At 40.1% G+C, this 18,727-nt stretch overlaps 2 protein-coding genes across 21 annotated transcripts in view; one reads left to right on the plus strand and one right to left on the minus strand.

The window, feature by feature from the left end:
- Window positions 1-16,830, plus strand: part of RCBTB1 (RCC1 and BTB domain containing protein 1) — a 60,472-nt gene extending 43,642 nt beyond the window's left edge. For 14 of the 19 annotated variants that reach the window (XM_074387690.1, XM_074387691.1, XM_074387687.1 and 11 more), the window contains 3 exons: window positions 411-562; window positions 1,248-1,378; window positions 8,923-10,382. In XM_074387690.1, the coding sequence (XP_074243791.1) occupies window positions 411-562; window positions 1,248-1,378; window positions 8,923-9,063 (424 nt within the window). In that variant the 3' untranslated portion in view covers window positions 9,064-10,382. Of the gene's footprint in view, window positions 1-410; window positions 563-1,247; window positions 1,379-8,922; window positions 10,383-13,210 lie in introns of those variants that run through there. The other 5 variants (XR_012514371.1, XR_012514370.1, XR_012514372.1 and 2 more) reach the window with 5 other exon arrangements.
- PHF11 (PHD finger protein 11) overlaps window positions 11,255-18,727 on the minus strand; it is a 34,407-nt gene continuing 26,934 nt past the window's right edge. For both annotated transcript variants that reach the window (XM_010330090.3, XM_010330091.3), the window contains exons 9-10: window positions 16,911-16,982; window positions 11,255-14,610 (exon numbers count right to left, since the gene is read on the minus strand). In XM_010330090.3, coding sequence (XP_010328392.1) covers window positions 14,456-14,610; window positions 16,911-16,982 — 227 coding nt within the window. In that variant the 3' untranslated portion in view covers window positions 11,255-14,455. The remainder of the gene's footprint in view (window positions 14,611-16,910; window positions 16,983-18,727) is intronic.

Raw genomic sequence — 18,727 nt, forward strand, 5'->3', positions numbered from 1 at the left:
TAGTTAAGGATACTTCTTTTTTTTTTTTGAGATGGAGTTTCACTCTTGTTGCCCAGGCTGGAGTCAGTGGCGCAATCTTGGGTCACCACAACCTCCGCCTCCTGAGTTCAAGGGATTCTCCTGCCTCAGCCTTCTGCGTAGTTGGGACTACAGGAATGCACTACCATGCTCAGCTAATTTTGTATTTTTAGTAGAGATGGGGTTTCTCCATGTTGGTCAGGCTGGTCTCAAACTCCCGACCTCAGGTGATCAGCCTGCTCAGCCTCCCAAAGTGCTGGGATTATAGGTGTGAGGCACTGTGCCCGGCCCAAGGATACTTCTAATCTGTTTGTATGATTTTGTCAACTTAATTAGGTAACTTTTTTTAAAATTGCTGCTGAACAAATAAGACTTTTGCTTTTCTGTTTGAGGTGTGAGCACTTTCGATCCATGTTCCAGTCGTATTGGAATGAAGACATGAAGGAAGTGATAGAAATCGACCAGTTTTCCTACTCAGTGTATCGTGCCTTTCTCCAGTACCTCTACACAGACACAGTGGACCTGCCACCGGAAGATGCTATAGGTACCATGGCGGCATTGGGATGGACAAGCCACGTGGTCCAGAATATACTTCCTCATGTCCTTAGTCCTGAAATGTAAAAACCTTCAGGTGTATTGGCTTTAATTTGGTGCTTAAAAACGGTTTGAAGTAAATGTCTTTAAAAATAGTGTTGTGTAGTTTTTATGGTTAATAGTTATGGACCTAGTTTGTGACCATAGGCTTTTTTTTGTAGTGTTCCAATGTCATTGAAGAACATTCTTTTTTTTTTTTTTTTTCCCACTTAAAGTTCCGGGGTACATACTCAGGATGTGTAGGCTTGTGACATAAGTAAATGTGTGCCATGGTGGTTTGCTCCACCTATCATATCAACCCATCACCTAGGTATTAAGGTATGGGCTTATTTTAATTTTCTAATAGTGAAGTGTAAGTTGCTAATGCATTTAGCATTTTGGAAGCAAAATGATCATTGAAATTGCAAATTTTGTCTTTCCTTCATACTACTGAAGAAATTGTATAAAGTAAATACAGGAGAGATGTGGAAGTGGAGGAGGCAGACAGTTAAAAAGAGAATTTATTTACTTAAATTTAGAATCTTGTCTACTAAGAAGCTTCTAATTTACCTATACGTATCTGGTCACCAAAACAAAATCTCTGTGTGTGGGAAATTACGGTAAACTTGATTAAGTCTTTCACATCTTACTTTTAGGTCTTCTGGATTTGGCGACATCATACTGTGAAAACAGACTGAAAAAACTTTGTCAGCACATTATCAAGAGAGGAATTACTGTGGAGAATGCCTTTTCGCTATTCTCTGCTGCAGTCAGATATGATGCAGAGGTAACATAAACAACAAACAGAATCCAAACCACCCTTAACTCCCTGCGTGCTCATCTCCCCACTCTTCGCGAGTGAGACCTGGAAAACGATGAGTCACTTTACTTCTGTTCTGTTTTTTTTTTTTTTTTTTAACTTCCAACACCAGACAAGTTCCTGGTTTCCAATACTTCACTTCTGTTTAGGGAATCAGTAAATCCATTGAAAACTGAAATCTGCCTTTGCTAATCTTAATTTCCTGTTCATCGTTTTAAAAGTCATTGTTCCTCTACTTCCATTTCTAAGTAAGATAGGAAACTAACGGAGGGCCTAGCAGCGGTGCTGCAGGTTGGAACATAAGATGCCACGCCTAACTGGACCAACAGCATATTTGAGTTTCAGGTCTTTCTCAGTGTCAGCATATGTGTTTATTTCAAGAGCCACCTTGCTGTCTTCCTACCTCTGCGTATGATTTGTATCTACGTACGCTCTGTAATTCTCTCGGTGTCTAATTATAACTCACAGTTACTCACCTGTTAAGAACTTGCTGTGGACTCCTGTTTGTTTTTGTACTGGATTGAGTTCTTAATCTGGGATTCACGGATCTCTTGAGTCTGTGAATTAATGGGCTTTTGGGAGTCTGGAAGATTGTGTGCATTTTTTTGAAGAAGCAAAGCATCAGACTATAAGCTCCTTGTGAGCAGGAACTGTCTCGTTCATCTGCATACACTATAGTGCCTGGCGCATACTAGGCACCTGGTGATCGATGTTTGTTGAACTGAATGAAGATAGTACCTTAAAGGAAGCATTAAGGATGATCGGTGAGCTAAAGGCTGGTATGGTTGGTTTCACAGTTTCAGAGAGAACAAAAGGTAGAGAGCAATAGCCTTGGAGTTTCAAAATGTCTAGCAAGGGTATGCATGTAGAATGATATGATTAGCTTGTTCTTGCAGATACTTCGTTGTCATTTGACAAAGCAGAATATCTGGTATCAAGGAATTTATCAAACACCTGCAAAGATCTGCAGCTGTGTCCTTTGAGGTATAACAGTGGAAGGACTTCACACTTGGGGATCACAGTTGACCATGATATTTTCAAATGTATCCTATTTTTGTTTGAGGCTGTATTATAATTATAAATATTTGATAAGGCCAAACATAGCTGACTTTGTCTGCAGCCCGACAACAGATGGAATGATGATCAAAGTAAATCATTTCTAGTAGAAAATGGAGGTATGATTTTTTTTCTCCTATGCTTCCTGTGACACACTGAACCTCTTTATTAGAAATGCTATTTCTTTAGATTTTATTTCCAGCCAGTGATACAATTTTAAATTGGGTCAGTGCCTTTTCTGCCCATTTGGTGACTGATGTTAGAATCCTCTCTGGGCCTCTCCGTGTTCCCCCTCCCTGTTCACGAGTTCCATACTCGGGATTCAGACCTTGCTCACTAACACCAGTGAGAGCAATCTGGGCAGAGGCAGACGTCTTGGCTCAAGTTGCTGGAAACTTCTTCCTCACCTTCAGCTAAGATCTGTCCTAGGAGGTTTACAGAAACAGAAAAAGCCTGCTGCAGCTTCCTGTGCCAGCAGGTCATTTCTTTTACTAGTTTTCATTTTTCTCATATTAAGTATAAACATGATTAAAAAAAAAAAAAACTTCCTTTAGAAAAACTCCGAACACCTGTCATTCCCCAGAGTCTGTTATAGTGTGGGCATGGAGTTGACGCTCAAAAATGCGTGTAGAATTGAATGAGTGAAAACATTTGAAATACCTCACCATGGAAATGTGCTTTAAAAAAAAGATGTTTGGCCAGGCGTGCTGGCTCACACCTGTAATCCTGTCACTTCGGGTGGCCGAGGCAGGTGGATCACTTGAGGTCAGGAGTTTGAGACCAGTCTAGCCAACATGGTGAAACCCTCTCTCTACTAAAAATACAAAATTAGCCAGACATGGTGTCATGTGCCTGTAATCCCAGCTACTCGGGAGGCTGAGGCAGGAGAATCACTTGAACCCCGGAGGCAGTAGTACTTGCCGTGAGCCAAGATCGCACCACTGCCCTCCAGTCTGGGCAACAGCGCAAGACCACTCCATCTCAAAAAAAAAAGTTTAAAAAAACTTAAAATCCTACAAATATTACGTATTTAATGCAGAAAAATTAGAGAAGACAAAAAGAAAGGGCTGCCTCTTTATTTCGAGGATATATCTATATATACATATGATTTATATATATATGTGTGTATGTATGTCTGTAAGCTATATGTAATTTATTTTTTTTTCTTGGTGATACAGGATCTTGCTCTGTTGCCAGGCTGAGGCACAGTGGTGTGATCACAGCTCACTGTAACCTCAACCTCCTGGACTCAAGCAGTCCTCCTGCCTCAGCCTCCTGAGGAACTGGGACTACAGGCATGTGCCACCACACCAAGCTAATTTCTTATTTTTTGTAGAGACAGGGTTTCATTATGTTGCCCAGGCTGGTCTCTTCTGGGTTCAAGTGGCCCTCCCTCCTCAGCCTCTCAAAGTGCTGGGATTATAGACATGAGCCATTACACTAGGCCTCATTCTAGGGTATATTTCTTAGGTTGTAATACAAGTTATATAATTGACTGATGTGCTTTTACATTTTATTTCCTTAATAGTGTAAGATACAGTGAGTAAATGAACAAAGTTCTGCGGTACAAAATCAAAACCCATAGCCGGGCACCGTGGCTCATGCCTGTATTCCAGCTACTCAGGAAGCTGAAATTGGAGGATTGCTTAAGTTTAGGAGGAGTTTGAGGCCAGCATGGACAAGATAGTGAGACAGCCATCTCTTAAAAAGAAAGCCCTCTTATTGTACTTATTAGTTGATTGGAAGCTGCTGATGAGTCAGGTTGGAAATTAACTGCAAAAACTATTATTTTTAGAAGCTCAACTTGAGGATACTAGATGACTTTGCCTTTTTTCTGAGGGTCAGAATGCTAGGAAGATGGAGACTACCTGCTTCCAATGTTTCTTCTCTTTTCTACAAAAGTATCTGAGGTTCCTCCATGTCCCCTTTGGACAAGATAGCTTTGAAGCCAATGTCCACACATTCAAGCAACAAAAATGTATAGACTCAAGAGTTTCAAAAGTAAGCTGATGGTTGTGGAGCCCTTGCTATGAACACGTTATGAACTGGTTTACATGTTTTATTAAGAAGAACTTGAAGGAGCATGCAAATGTTGTTTTTGTACAGACCTGAATAAATATTGACATCAAGGGAGAAAATGTTGATAAAACATTGTCTCAAGATGGTTCAGTCGCATACTGTAACTGATTCTTTTCAGGAAATTTTTGATTTTTATGTGTATTTGAATATTAAGTTAAACAGTTGGGAAGTATTTGTTTAGCTAGGGTAGAGAACTTTCCAGAAAATCTTACATGCTGAGCAATTTATATCTTATGATCTTGGTTTTGGAGGGAAGCAATAAACATGAGCCCAGGAATCTAATTCTAAAGTTAGTCTGGGGTATGAGTGTTGGATAGCTTGGTGCTCAAGCTTGCTGGCTAGCATTTTTTTCTTCTTTTGGTGGGCCAAATTAAATGTCTTCAACCAGTAGTAAGCTGACAAATTTTTTTTGCATAATGAGATAAATTATGTTTTCCCATATGGTAGAATGTTTAAGTGCATTCTGAAAACAAAACTTCTTTGATTTGGTGTATTTTGTACTTAGCGTACTATAACATGGATTATAGACTTACAGTTTTAGGGTTTTCTTTTGTAAACAAAACAATGGGTCACACAGAGTTAGGTGTGGTTCATGATCTTGTGTCATCTAGAATGTGTCTTGAGGGGAGCTGTGATGTCAAGGTACCTGCTCACCCTGGTTGGGTGTTCTTTAAATTATTAGCATTCAACTAGTTGAGCTTTGGAGTTTTAGGACTGGGTAAGAACTCCCTTCAAGGCTACATTAGCGTGTTTAAAAATGAGGATATTAAGACCATCAAGTTGCTGGATTTTGTTTTGTTACTAAAGAAAATTTGTGGAAGAAAAAAACCTCATTTCCAGAGTATATATATTGATTGGAATAGTTTAAATGTTGAAAGATTTGGAATCTTTTATGAATTATTTCGGAAGTGCAGTTTTTATTTTTATCTGCTTTGCTAGTAGCAATAAATCTGGTATTTTATCTCATTTGCCTTAGAACCACTTTATAATTACTCCACCACAAAACGTCATAAACAGAGTTTAATTTTTAATACCAAGAAGACTGTATTAGACCCCTCTGTTTTTATACCCTCTCCACTTCCCTCTTCAATTAGGCTGTAAGAGAACTCTTTCATTCTGTCAGGAGCTTTGTCCATCTCCTGGTCATATGATCCTTCTCATCTTTCTGGGAATTGTTTTATTTAAAGCCCAGCTAGAAGTAAGGAGTCAACTGTAACCAAGGAGTCTACTGTAACCAGCCCTGTTACAGTTCACCACTTACTTGGGTAAGAGTTCCATTTTCTTGCCTATGTTATTGAACACTTGATCCTTTGCAGAATGAAGGGAACAGATCATGTAGATTCTTACTATACTAGGGGTCAAGTCAGAAAGGCGTTTATCTATTTCACTCATCAAAGGCAAACTGAGCCTGGGCACTGGTTGCTAAGTGGTTCTGGTTGACTGTGCCACTCTCTGGTAAACTTACAAATTCAAGTGCCCCTCACCACATGCATTCAGGGCTTCCTTTACATAGATCTGCCTCAACCAAGATTTAATTAGTTATTTACACAACCCAGATTTAGATTGTTTTCAGTATTTGCTAGTTTGACTTTTAATGTTTGGAACTTTCGAATATTTTTTTTTTTTTTTTGAGACGGAGTTTCGCTCTTGTTACCCAGGCTGGAGTGCAATGGCGCGATCTCAGCTCACTGCAACCTCCGCCTCCCGGGTTCAGGCAATTCTCCTGCCTCAGCCTCCTGAGTAGCTGGGATTACAGGCACACGCCACCATGCCCAGCGAGACGGGGTTTCACCATGTTGACCAGGACAGTCTCGATCTCTTGACCTCGTGATCCACCCACCTCGGCCTCCCAAATTGCTGGGATTACAGGCTTGAGCCACTGCGCGGGGCCAGAACTTTTGAATATTTATTGCATACTCAAGATACCTCAGTAGTTAACTAATTGAAGGAGAAAGGGAAGGCAGTTTGATAGAACCATTTTCACGAGTGTATATAAAGTGAATTGTGATTAGCGGCACCATTTGTATACCTGTATTGTGTATAAAACTTCTTAAAGTTTGTACTCAAGGTAATTTCTGCACAGTTAGCTGAATAAGCTCACTTTAAACTCACTTTTTCATATACACCAAAAAGATCTTGAATTCTAAATCAGTAGACACCAAAGTGATGAGGTTAGATGCCAGAGTTTAGTGCATTATTCCTGCAAATTCAAAATTATATGATTAAAATTTAATACTTAAATATTCTTATCTGACTTATTACACGGTTTAAAGAACTTTTGTTGTTATGATTGGCTACTTCCAAAGTTATATGGGAATAAACTAGTTTTCTGTTTTTGATTACTAAATATTAAAATGTGAATTTTATGTCCCAGTGGAATATAATTTAGTCCTGAGAGCTGTTTATTAGTCACTGAGTGATGATGCCAGACGTAGGGCTTTTTCTTGAATAATAATCTGAGAGGAAATGCTTTATCCAGTTTCACATTTTAGTTTACTATAATATACAGAGCACTTGGCTGTGCATTTAGCCCACTGGGAATCTCTGATTAAAAAACAAGAATCCAGAAACTGTGCTAACATCCTAAATGCATTTTGAATTACCTAGAAAACAAAAACTTGGGCAGCAGCTGGCAAGTACTCATTAGCTGTTTGTGTCGCCCAGGCTGGAGTGCAGTGGCAGGATCTTGGCTCACTGCAACCTCTGCCTCCCGGGTTCAAGCAATTCTCCTACCTCAGCCTCCCAAGTAGCTGGGACTAGAGGTGCGCACCACCATGGCCAGCTAATTTTTGTATTTTTAGTAGTGGCAGGGTTTCATCATGTTGACCATGATGCGCTCAGTCTCTAGACCTTGTGATCCACCCGCCTCCGTCACTGAAAGTTCTGGGATTACAGGTGTGAGCCACCATACCCAGCTGTGGTTTATCTCTTAATGGTTATGTGACTGGGTGGGTTTCTGGAGTTTACTCTAGGGCATCTTTTAGCCAGGGACAGGAGGACCCTTAGAACAAGGAAATCATTGTTTGCAGAGGTCTGTGCTGAGAGCAGAAAAGGGGTCTCTCCATGTTGATGTGGGCCCCTTCCCACTCTTAACATTCCCACCTCGTGTGACTGGAAATGTGCAGTCAAAACCTGCAGTTGAAATGTTGAGCTTTTGGTTCGATAGAACCCTGAGTACTGACCTTCAGTGTAGAATTTACCAGCTCGCCAAGTTATAAAAGTCAAGCTATTTGTGATAAGAGCTTTTAGTTTTATTTCCTTTTGTATATTTAGTCTTTGTATGCATTCCAGGTGCCTGATTGATTTAATAAATATATATTCCAACATCCTAAGGGACAGACTATATTAAAGTTTGAAGGGGATGAAAGGGTGGATTAGCATAGGCGGGGGTTGATTTTGAAATGGTTCTGGTTTACCACTTGTAGATGTTACTCCCCCAAATGTTGGTAGTTGGTGACTTCCATTTGTCCGACCGAAAACTAATCTGTGTATATATATTTCTATGGGGTTGACTTTCTGAGAAATTAGTGTGGTGGAAGTTGTAGTGTTGTTATTCTTCATGGTTTTAAAAATAAACTCATTGTTAAGAGAGCATGAAAGTGAATTTAAGGTGAATTTTTTGATATTTTCTTTCAGAGGCTCTGCTCTGTTGCCTTTGGAGTTCAGTGGTGCAATCTCAGCTCACTGCAACCTCTGCCTCCTGAGCTTAAGCAATTCTCCTGCCCCAATCTCTGGGTAGCTGGGATTACAGGCACCTGCCACCACTTCTGGCTAATGTTTGTATTTTTAGTGGAGACGAGGTTTCCCTATGTTGGCCAGGCTGGTCTTGAACTCCTGACCTCAAGTGATCCACCTCGGGCTCTCAAAGTGCTGGGATTACAGGCGTGAGCCACCGCGCCTGGCTGGGATTTTCTTGTTAATGTACCACTTTGACTTGTCTCTTCATTACCTTTCTGTTACTTAACCCACATCTTAATTCTTTTCTCTGGTGTCTTGAATGTGACAAAACACATTCTACGGACTAAAGTGGCATTATACCTTTTACCACAATGTCTTTGAATATAACTAGATTATGCAGGAATTTGTTTTTCCCCCTGTAGATCTTGCGCACACTGTGTGTGTGTGTGTGTGTGTGTGTGTGTGTGTGTGTGTTTTGAGTTAGGTGATCATTGCTTTTACTGCTTTGAATAGATAGTATGTGTTTTTCTCACACCGACCTGTGGTCACCTTTTTGCCTAGTTTTAGATGTCTGGCCTCTCAAATATATTTTCTTGGGGAGGGTGAGAGATTTGGGGTGAAGGGCTTGGAGAGAAGTCATTCAATCAAAGTTGCCTAAAAAAGCCCTTTTTGTTTTTATTTTTGTTGTGTGTGTCCAGGATTTAGAAGAATTCTGCTTTAAGTTTTGCATCAATCATTTGACAGAAGTTACACAGACTGCAGCATTTTGGCAAATGGATGGCCCTCTGCTAAAGGAATTCATTGCTAAAGCCAGTAAATGTGGAGCCTTTAAGAACTGAAGCACAAGGCTGCTGGGTTCTGTGTGAGTGCTCTGGGGCACTGTTGAGGATGTGTCCAGTTTGTGCTCTACGGGTGATGTAATTCTGCAGGTAAAAGACCAGGTTGTGTTTTTCCACATCTGGGACACAGTTGTCTGTGTAGGAACATATCAAGGGTGTACGGCTTTTCTTGAGCCCATTTTAAACAACTCTTGTTTTCAGATAAGTGTATTTTAAATGTGACTTTTCTTTAATTTGGGCTGGAACATGTAAAAGAGTAAAAGTTTAGTCGTTTTTGGTTTTGCTTCCATTTTTTATTAGAGGAACTAATGAAATTGGAAAGAGGAAGTTGGCAGCAACTCTCTTGGGCCGCATATCAATAATCTTCTGACACCAGGAGTGGTGATAGGAAATTGTGAGAGGAATGGAGAAGCCCCATCGTGAATTAAAGATGCTGACCTGGGGCTTGTTAAGTGCTGCCTTAGTTGCTAGCTTCGTAGCCTTACTGTGAAGGAATAATTAAGATAGTTTCAGACGTGCGTTTGTGTGGTCACGTTATTGATGACTTTTTTAACTTTAAGGTATTTCAAAGTAATATTCAGTTTAATGTAAGTTAAACCTATTGAAGTTATAATTATGTAAAGATACATTTTTGGGGTTAGGCAAGATTTCTCTTAAGATTTAAGTGCATAAAGAGTAGTAATTTAGAAGTATCTGCGAAACATGATGAAGGTGAATATTTTATAAATTAAAATCTCCACTACTTATCCAATGGTGTTTTATTTCATTAAGGTAGAATTTGAGAACTCAAGTTTAAATTGTTCCCCTCATCATCTTCTATAAATGCAAACTTAAGAGGAAAATAATGATGTATATAGTATATTCTTGCCTTCCTAAATTATGGCTGCTAAGTCATCATATCTACTATATATGACAGAGAAGTGGTTCTTCACATCAACTCTTTTACAGGACTTAATGGAATTTGCTTTATCTACTTTAGGCCAAATCCATCACACATTGGCTGATTTGAAACTTTATCACCTTTCACTTGGTTTTCCTCTGTTTTTAATCATCTTAGGTATGACATTTAGCACAATTTCACCTTGAAAAAGCATCAAAATAATGGTGTTCCTGAAGAGATCCTATTAAAAGACAGTTTTTTTGAACTGGTTATCAAAGGTAACTTTGGGATGTAAGAGTGAGTTTCATCATGTGTGTCTGTTGAGTTTGCTTTAAGAACAATGTTTTGTGCTTTGCTTTCTGGTCCATGAACTCATTTCCATTTGAGTGAGCTCCCTTAGTGAATTTATTTTTCCATTTGGAAGGTCTCTCTTCTGAACTCAGCCTGAATACATTTTCAGAGCCAAATTATAAGTGGGTGAAGACATGCTGCAGCTACTATTTTTAGCAAATTTTTAAATGTGTGTCTATTGCAGTGGGACGGGGAGTGAGGCCCCAAAGTTAGGAATTCATTGAGAACTGAAACAGATACAAGCCTAGTAGCCCCAGCCCACTTTTCTTGACCATATCACAGGTGACTGAAGCCCAGTAAATTGTTTGGTTAGAATTGGTTCTGCAACATGATAGAACTTTTTTTTACTAGGTTCAGAAATGGACATTGATTTGTATTATGATGGGTGGTATTTGTAACAATCACTGTTCTATAGGTTTATGATCTGAGCAAAATGAGAATTTCAGTATGTTTACTATTGCTCTTACTTGAAAAAAACTTTTTCAAAAAAAGCACAAATTAGTTGATTCATATCCATAGATAGTTCATTCATTCAACAAATATTGGGCCGGGCGCGGTGGCTCATGCCTGTAATCCCAGCTCTTTGGGAGGCCAAGGCAGGTGGATCATGAAATCAAGAGATCGAGCCCATCCTGGTCAACATGGTGAAACCCCATCTCTACTAAAAATACAAAACATTAGCTGGGCATGGTGGCGCGTGCCTGTAATCCCAGCTACTCAGGAGGCTGAGGCAGAAGAATTGCCTGAACCCAGTAGGCGGAGGTTGCAGTGAGCCGAGATTGTGCCATTGCACTCCAGCCTGGGTAACAAGAGCAAAACTCCGTCTCAAAAAAAAACAAAAAAACCTCACAAATATTTACCAAGTTCCTAATATAAGTGAAGGACCACTTCTCAGATTACTAAGTAATTTGTATGAGTGTATGTGGCAGTGAAGAGAACAAGTCCTTCAAAACCATTTGATTATCTTTTTTTTTTTTTTTCTTTAACACTCTCTCTTATTTTTCTACTTGGTTTTGTTGTTGATCATAGCAGGATATGACAACTCTTATGTGCATTGATTTTTTTCATCTAATATAATAATGGAAGCCAAAGTATTCATATTTCTTAAGATAGCCCTAAATGTACTGTTGACCTTCTTACTGGAACAATGTTTGATACTCTAGTATATAGGCTGTATTCATGTAATGTTTAGAATGACACATGAATAAACAAAGTAGGATTAAAACAGGCATGTAGAGTTGTTTCTTTTTCTCAAAATCAGTAGTACGCAGCCCTAAAAAGGAAAGAAATTCTGACACATGGTGCACATGGATGAACTGAGGACATTATGCTGAGTGAAATAAGCCAGTCACAGATAAATACTATGTGATGCCACTTGTGTGATGTAGTTAGTGATATTTATAGAGATATAGTAGAATGGTTATTGCCAGGGTCGGAGGGTAGAGGAGAATGAGGAACTTGTTTAATGGATACAGAGTTTCAGTTTTGCAAGATGAAAACAGTCTTTTAGGTCAGGGTTCTCCAACCCTTGAGCCACAGACTTATATTGGTCCCTGGCCTGGTAGGAAGAGGCCGCACAGTGGGAGGTGAGTGGTGGGTGAGCATTACCACCTGAAGCTCTGCCTCCTGTCAGATCAGTGGCAACATGAGAACATTAGATTCTCATAGGAGTTCAAACCCTACTGTGAACTGAGTGTGCAAGGAATCTAGGCTGCATGCTCTTTATAAGAATTTAATGCCTGATGATCTGACATGGAACAGTTTCGTCCCAAAATCATCCTTCCCACCCCCTACCCCATCAACCTTCCTCCCCTGCTGTCTGTGGAAAAATTGTCTTCCATAAAACTAGTGTGTGGTGCCATAAGGGTTGGGGACTGCTGCTTTAGGTGGATGGTGGTGACAGTGGCACAAAAATGAATAATGCCACTGAAGCATACACTTAAATATGATTGGGATGGCAAATCACTTAGGTAATGTGATTCTTAACAGGTAATGAGAGAAAACCAAATAGGATGATGTGGTTTGGCTCTGTGTCCCCACCCAAATCTCATCTTGAATTGTAATCCTCAGGTGTTGAGGGAGCGGCCTCTTGGGAGGTGATTAGATTATGGGGGTTGTTTCCCCCATGCTGTTCTCATGCTAGTGAGGGAGTTCTTTCCAGATCTGATGGTTTTATAAATGGCAGGTTCCACCTGGACCATGCATACTCTTGCTCACTGGTCGCCATGTAAGACGTGCCTCTTCCTCTTCTGCCACAATTGTGTTTCTTGAGGCCTCTCTAGCCATGAGGAACTGTGAGTCCATTGAAACTTTCTCCTTTGTAAATTACTCAGTTTCTGGTATTTCTTCATAGCAGTGTGAGAACAGACTAATACAATAATAGGGTTAACATGACAAGCAGTTGTTCTGAAGGTAACACTTGTGTTGGGTAGGAGAACATATAAAGTGTCCTTTTAGCTCATCTCCAAAACGGAAAGTTAGAGGCCCAAGCAAGGCTTAGAGATGGGGGCTAATGAGCCTTCCAGAACTTACCATAATCAAGTTTGGTTAGAATGGAGAATGTAAGCCAGAAATGTTGGCAATGGGGAGTGTGTGTGTGTGTACACACACATGCATGTTTTATTTCCCACAGTAACTGACATTGTGCTGTCTGCTTCACATTTTCTTTACTGTCTATATTTTGTCCCATAAGGTAGGCAGCATTATTCTCAGATTAAATGATTGGATTCAAGTTTCTCAGTAGTGACATAGCTGAAGTTCATACTTGGGTCCGCCTTAGTAGAGCCCAGTATGTGCCCAGTATGTGCCAGCCTCATGACCACCAAACACATGGTGCTCCATGGTGCAGTTACCTACTGCAGTGAGTCACAGGTTAAAATGAAAGCGATGACAAAGGTGTTTTTTTTTTTTTTTTAGATGGAGTTTTGCTCTTATTGCCCAGGCTGGAGTATAGTGGTGTGATCTCGACTCACTGCAACCTCTGCCTCCTCGTTCAAGCGATTCTCCTGCTTCAGCCTCCCGAGTAGCTGGGACTACAGGTGCGTGCCACCACACCCAGCCATTTTTTTGTATTTTTAGTAGAGATGGGGTTTCACCGTGTTAGCTAGGATGGTCTCAATTTCCTGACCTTGTGATCCGGCCACCTCAGCTCCCAAAGCTCTGGGATTACAGGCGTGAGCCACCGTGCCCAGCAGGTTTTTTTAAAAAAATAAAGATCAGGACATCAAAATGATTAGTGAGATAAACTTTGCTAAGATATAATGTCAGGATAGGAAGCTGAAGCTACAGTAATTATCTAGACTAGGGAAAATCTGTTCAGAGGGTCTTCGGTAAGGTCTTCACCTCTGCCCCACATGATTCTGATGTGCAGCCAGTTTTGAAATCCACTGGTTTAGATTTTGTCCCTAAGATAATAAGAACTTAATCTAGGGCTGCCATTGCAACAGAAATGAAATATTTTTTATCTCTTGCAAATACCTTTCAAGTACTTATTTATTACACATCAGACACCATGCTGGAGATTCAGTTCAAACCCATTTTGAGATGTAGTATTGCAAATCAGAGCACCATGGTAAAAAAAATGAGAACTCTGAATGTGAAGTTTTCAGGGGTCAGATGTGATAGGGTGGTGTGAGCATAAAAACTGGAATAGTATATTGTTAGGTTGAGAAAAATGTAATTTTTTTTTCATTCTTACATATTCCTAGTAATGTTCTTTTTCAGAGTCCAGTTTAAAATTTAGGTGTTTGAAGATGATGAATTCCTGTGTGGTAACTATGGCTCAAAAGGGATTTTTTTCAAAAGCAGACTTTGTGACGTGAAGACAGGCAAATTTGGTACAAGTACTGTATCCAAATTTATTATATCTAAGAGGCATCGTGGGCTTTAACTAGACTCAAAGGTTAAGAGCATTTTATGCACTTATTTCACAAACATTTACTGAGCATACTAGGTTCCGGGAATGTGATAGTGAGTGGAAAACGCAGGTAAGAGTGTGCAGAACACGGGAAGAGTGATCGAAATGTCAGCCAGCAAGAACAGAGAGCTGCTGGGCCAAGAGGAGAGGACCAGTTCTGCAGATGTGTGGATTTCACAGCCTGCTCTCTGGTTTTGAGCCTGACTGCAATTTGGCCTGACTCCTGGCTTAGGAAATGGTAATCCCTAAGGAGACAGGGATGATACTGATGTAGAACTTGACATAAGATCTCTACTTTCTTGAAGAGAGCACAGGGTTTGTTTTAAGTCATCAAGTAGCTCAATCTCTTCCTTCAACTGCTGCCGCCTTTGTTGAGATGTGTCAATTTTTTTCTCTATTGCTGTGAAAAGAAGAAACAAAGTGATTTCACATTATTCAGTAGTTTTATTAGAAATAATGTACCATTTCTAGCCTCTTTTACTTGCAAGTACAGATACACAATCCTCATGCCTCTAATAGAAAGGATTAGAGCCTTATGGGCAGGAGCTGGTTTCTTTATGCCTCACTTCCTCCTTCTAATTCAGGACAGAAGTCTAACATTTATCACACACAAAGCTGCTCAGTAAACACTTAAGATTTTGTGTACATTTATAGCAGAACAAGTCTCTTTGTATATCTTTGAGAACTTGAAAACAGTGACTGTATAGCCTTCATGTTGTAAACTATATCCATTTGTTGAGAGATGATAATTAGAAAATGTGGTTGGAATACCAAGTTTAAGGACAAATCCTTCCTAAAAACCAGTTCTTAATGTTACATCAAAGCTTTTGGTTTCATTTAGAAATAGGAAGGCTTTTAACTGGAAACTCAGAAAAGCTTAGGAGGAAGATACTTGGGTTTTACAAATAACAAATAGTACTGAATGGCAATGTAATTTTTAAAAGCCTCAAAATCGAACAGTTAAACCTTTCTTCAGAATAACTGCATACCTATAGTTAACTTAAACATTAGTAAGGCTAAATTAAGCAAGTTTTTATCAACTGGGGTATTGAAACCCAGCTTAAGCCTTTTAAGTTGAATCTCATGCAGTTCCAAGTAGTGGCACCCCTTCCATACTATACCGTAATACACCTACTCTCACCTAACCCATCCAAGTAGTGATGTGCAACATGTTCTCTTACATGAAAGAAAAACACACATGGAAATTCCCTAGAAATTGACACTTTTTTGAAAAAGATTTTTAAGGCTGCTTTAAAAAAATAAGGATAATGCTATATATTAGCAGACATCCTTAAAAGACTGTTGGAACAGGCTCATGCCTGTAATCCCAGAACTTTGGGAGGCTGAGGCAGCTGGATCGTGAGGTTAGGAGTTTGAGACGAGCCTGGCCAACATGGGGAAACCCCATCTCTACTAAAGATATAAAAAATTAGCCAGGCGTGGTGGCACACGCCTGTAACCCCAGCTACACGGGAGGCTAAGGCAGGAGAATCGCTTGAACCTGAGGAGCAGAGGTTACAGTGAGCCAAGATCGTGCCATTGCACTGCAGTCTGGGCAACAGAGCGAGACTCCATCTCAAAAAAACAAAACAACAAAAAACTGTTTGAAAAATCTACCAAAGATAATGTCTAAGTGTTTTTCCTGCTGGTTATAAATGTAGTAAACAGTTCAATTAGAAATGTATAATATAGAAAGACAAAATGAGAAAGGTTGTGCATGTTGAGATAGGGATATGAACTAATGTTTTCTTCACAGGGAAATCCTATTGTCTTCCTACCATATGCTGGAGAGACAGATACATCTGTGGAAAAGAAGTGTGGAGGGCACTCTGGCGCAACTTCAGGGGGAACCATCCACATCAATGCTGTGTGACTCTGTGCACAGCCTGCCCAGCTGTGTGTGGCAGCCTTGATAGAGAAGTCAGACCAGACTCCTCATAAACAAGTGGAAGTATAGCCTGTCTTGAGGGCATCTTAAACAGTGCTGAAAGGGGGACTCACTCAGTAAGTGGTTACTATTTAATAGGAAAGTTAAATCTCCCTCCTCCAACCCCTACTAGATTTTCTACTGCAAACATTTCTTGGCTATTATTGCTTGCTGGGTTTTTTTTCCTGATAAACTTTAAATCAGTTTCAACCCTCCCTGATATGAAATTAAATCAGATTTGAAGATTAATATGGGGACAATTGAAATTTTGACCTATCTCACCAAGCGAGAGGGAGGCAAGCGAAGGAATGGATTATTATAGTTTGGCCACCCAGGAGCAGAGAAGCCACAGGAAGCTTCACCAGCTCCTGTGTGGGCCACACACAGGCCAAAATACGCTCCAGTTTTGGAATCAATTTTTTGTTGTCTCTACTTTTTAAATGAGTTTTTCTCATTACAAAAGTATTTGTGTGTATATATAAAATCTGGAAAATACAGCACTAAAAGAACAGACAAAAATCACCATAATCCAACTACCTACAACCAACTACTATCTCCACCAGGTGTACCTTTTGTCTGTGCCCTTGTACCTATGTATTTTTTTCCTCTATGTTTTTGGGGACGGGGAGGGCTCATACTGTTTTTGTAATGGACTTTTCTCATTTAAGAAAACAATAAACATTCTTAAAAATATTTTTATCACCTGTATAGTAATTGTTTCAATATCATGATAAATATTTCTCAACTATGCTGCTTAGATATAACTCATTTACCTGCTTGAAAATTTTCAAATGTCTCTTCGAACAATCTGCATTCAAAAAGTGCACTCCCGATTTCTTCATAGTCTGGAGGGAGAAAAACATTTTCACTATTAAATGATTTATATAAGTAGAAACCCCTCCATTTATATATGTAATCCAAAACAGGGGAAAGGAAAGATAGCAGTCATCTACCGTGGAACTTTAATGTTAGATGGCAGCAGCAGCAGTACAGGAAAGCTGTCAGAAATGTCCATTCTTGGCATTTCTTTTTCTTTTTCGAGACAGAATCTCACTCTGTCACCCAGGCTGGAGTGCAGTGGTGCAGTTTCAGCTCACTGCAAACTCTGCCTTCCGGGTTCAAGCAAGTCTCACATCTCAGCCTCCCAAGTAGTTGAGATTGCAGGCGCACACCACCACACCCGGCTAATTTTTGTATTTTTAGTAGATGGGGCTGGAAACTGCTGATCTCGGATCATCCGCCCACCTCAGGCTCCCAAAGTGCTGGGATTACAGGCTTGAGCCACTGCGCCTGGCCCCCAATTCTTGGCATTTGTACTGGATCAGAATCTCTGTAGGATAGGCCCAGCTATTTGTGTCCTCACAAGCCCTACCGGTGATTCTCAGGCACACTGTTTGGGAAGTGCTTGGTCTAGAGAAAATAAATGAATAAAATAGTATAATAAATGAGCTCTTAGAAATGTTTACTATTAATTTCACTTTTTGGTTTTGCCTTAGAGAAAATAATACCAGTCAAATAAATATGTTTTACATTGTTGCCTACGATATAAGCTGTGCAGCTTGTCCTTGTAAAGCAACTATATTTACAATAAAGGTTTTGTTTTGTTTTGTTTTTTTTGAGACAGTCTCTGTCGCCCAGGATGGAGCATAGTGGTGTGACCTCGGCTCACTGCAACCTTGACCTCCTGGGTTCAAGCAGTTCTCTGCCTCAGCCTCCTGAGTAGCTGGGATTACAGGCGCCTGCCACCAGGCCTGGCTAGCTAAGTTTTATATTTTGAATAGAGATGGGGTTTTATCATGTTGGCCAGGGTGGTCTTGAACTTCTGACCTCGGGATCTGCCTGTCTCGGCCTCCCAAAGTGCTGGGATTACAGGTGTGAGCCATCATGCCTGGCATATAATTAAGTTTTATAACTCATGGGATGTAAGTTATAAGAAGGCTAAGTAAGGCTGAGTGCAGTGGCTTACTCCTGTAATCTTAGCACTTTGGGAGGCCAAGGCGGCCAGATCATATGAGGTCAGGCCACAATGGTGAAACTCCATTTCTACTAAAAATACAAAAATTAGCCAGGCATGGTGGCACATGCCTGTAATCCCAGCTACTCGAGGCTGAGGCAGGAGAATCACTTAAACCCTGTAGGTGGAGGTTGCAATGAGCTGAGATCATGCCACTGTACTTCAGCCTGAGAGACAGCGAGACTCTGCTTCCAAAAAAAAAAAAAAAAGCTAAGTAGCTGTATACCTGCAGGTACAAATGGAACTTTGGCTTCCCCAAGAGCTCTTTAAGAAAGTTCATCTTTAAACCAAACATCAATCAAAACTTTAAAATTCCTTTTAAACTTCGAGTTACCATTATTTAATAAAGGATACTTGGCTTATTAAGGAATAGAATTTGAGTCAAATCAAAACTGTACCATAACACTGTTCTCAGATCTTAGCAACAGGAGTGCAGGGCGGTGGCAGGAGAGCATATGTGACCAAATCAGTCTCTGAATGGCACATTCTCTTAGTAGCCAACCTGTTAAACACCTCTGGAAAATGGACCACAACTCTCACGGCATCAGGGTACTTTTGACTAAATTACTGAGTTTG

Source organism: Saimiri boliviensis, chromosome 16 (genome assembly GCF_048565385.1).
Source record: "Saimiri boliviensis isolate mSaiBol1 chromosome 16, mSaiBol1.pri, whole genome shotgun sequence".
Classification (NCBI taxonomy): domain Eukaryota; kingdom Metazoa; phylum Chordata; class Mammalia; order Primates; family Cebidae; genus Saimiri; species Saimiri boliviensis.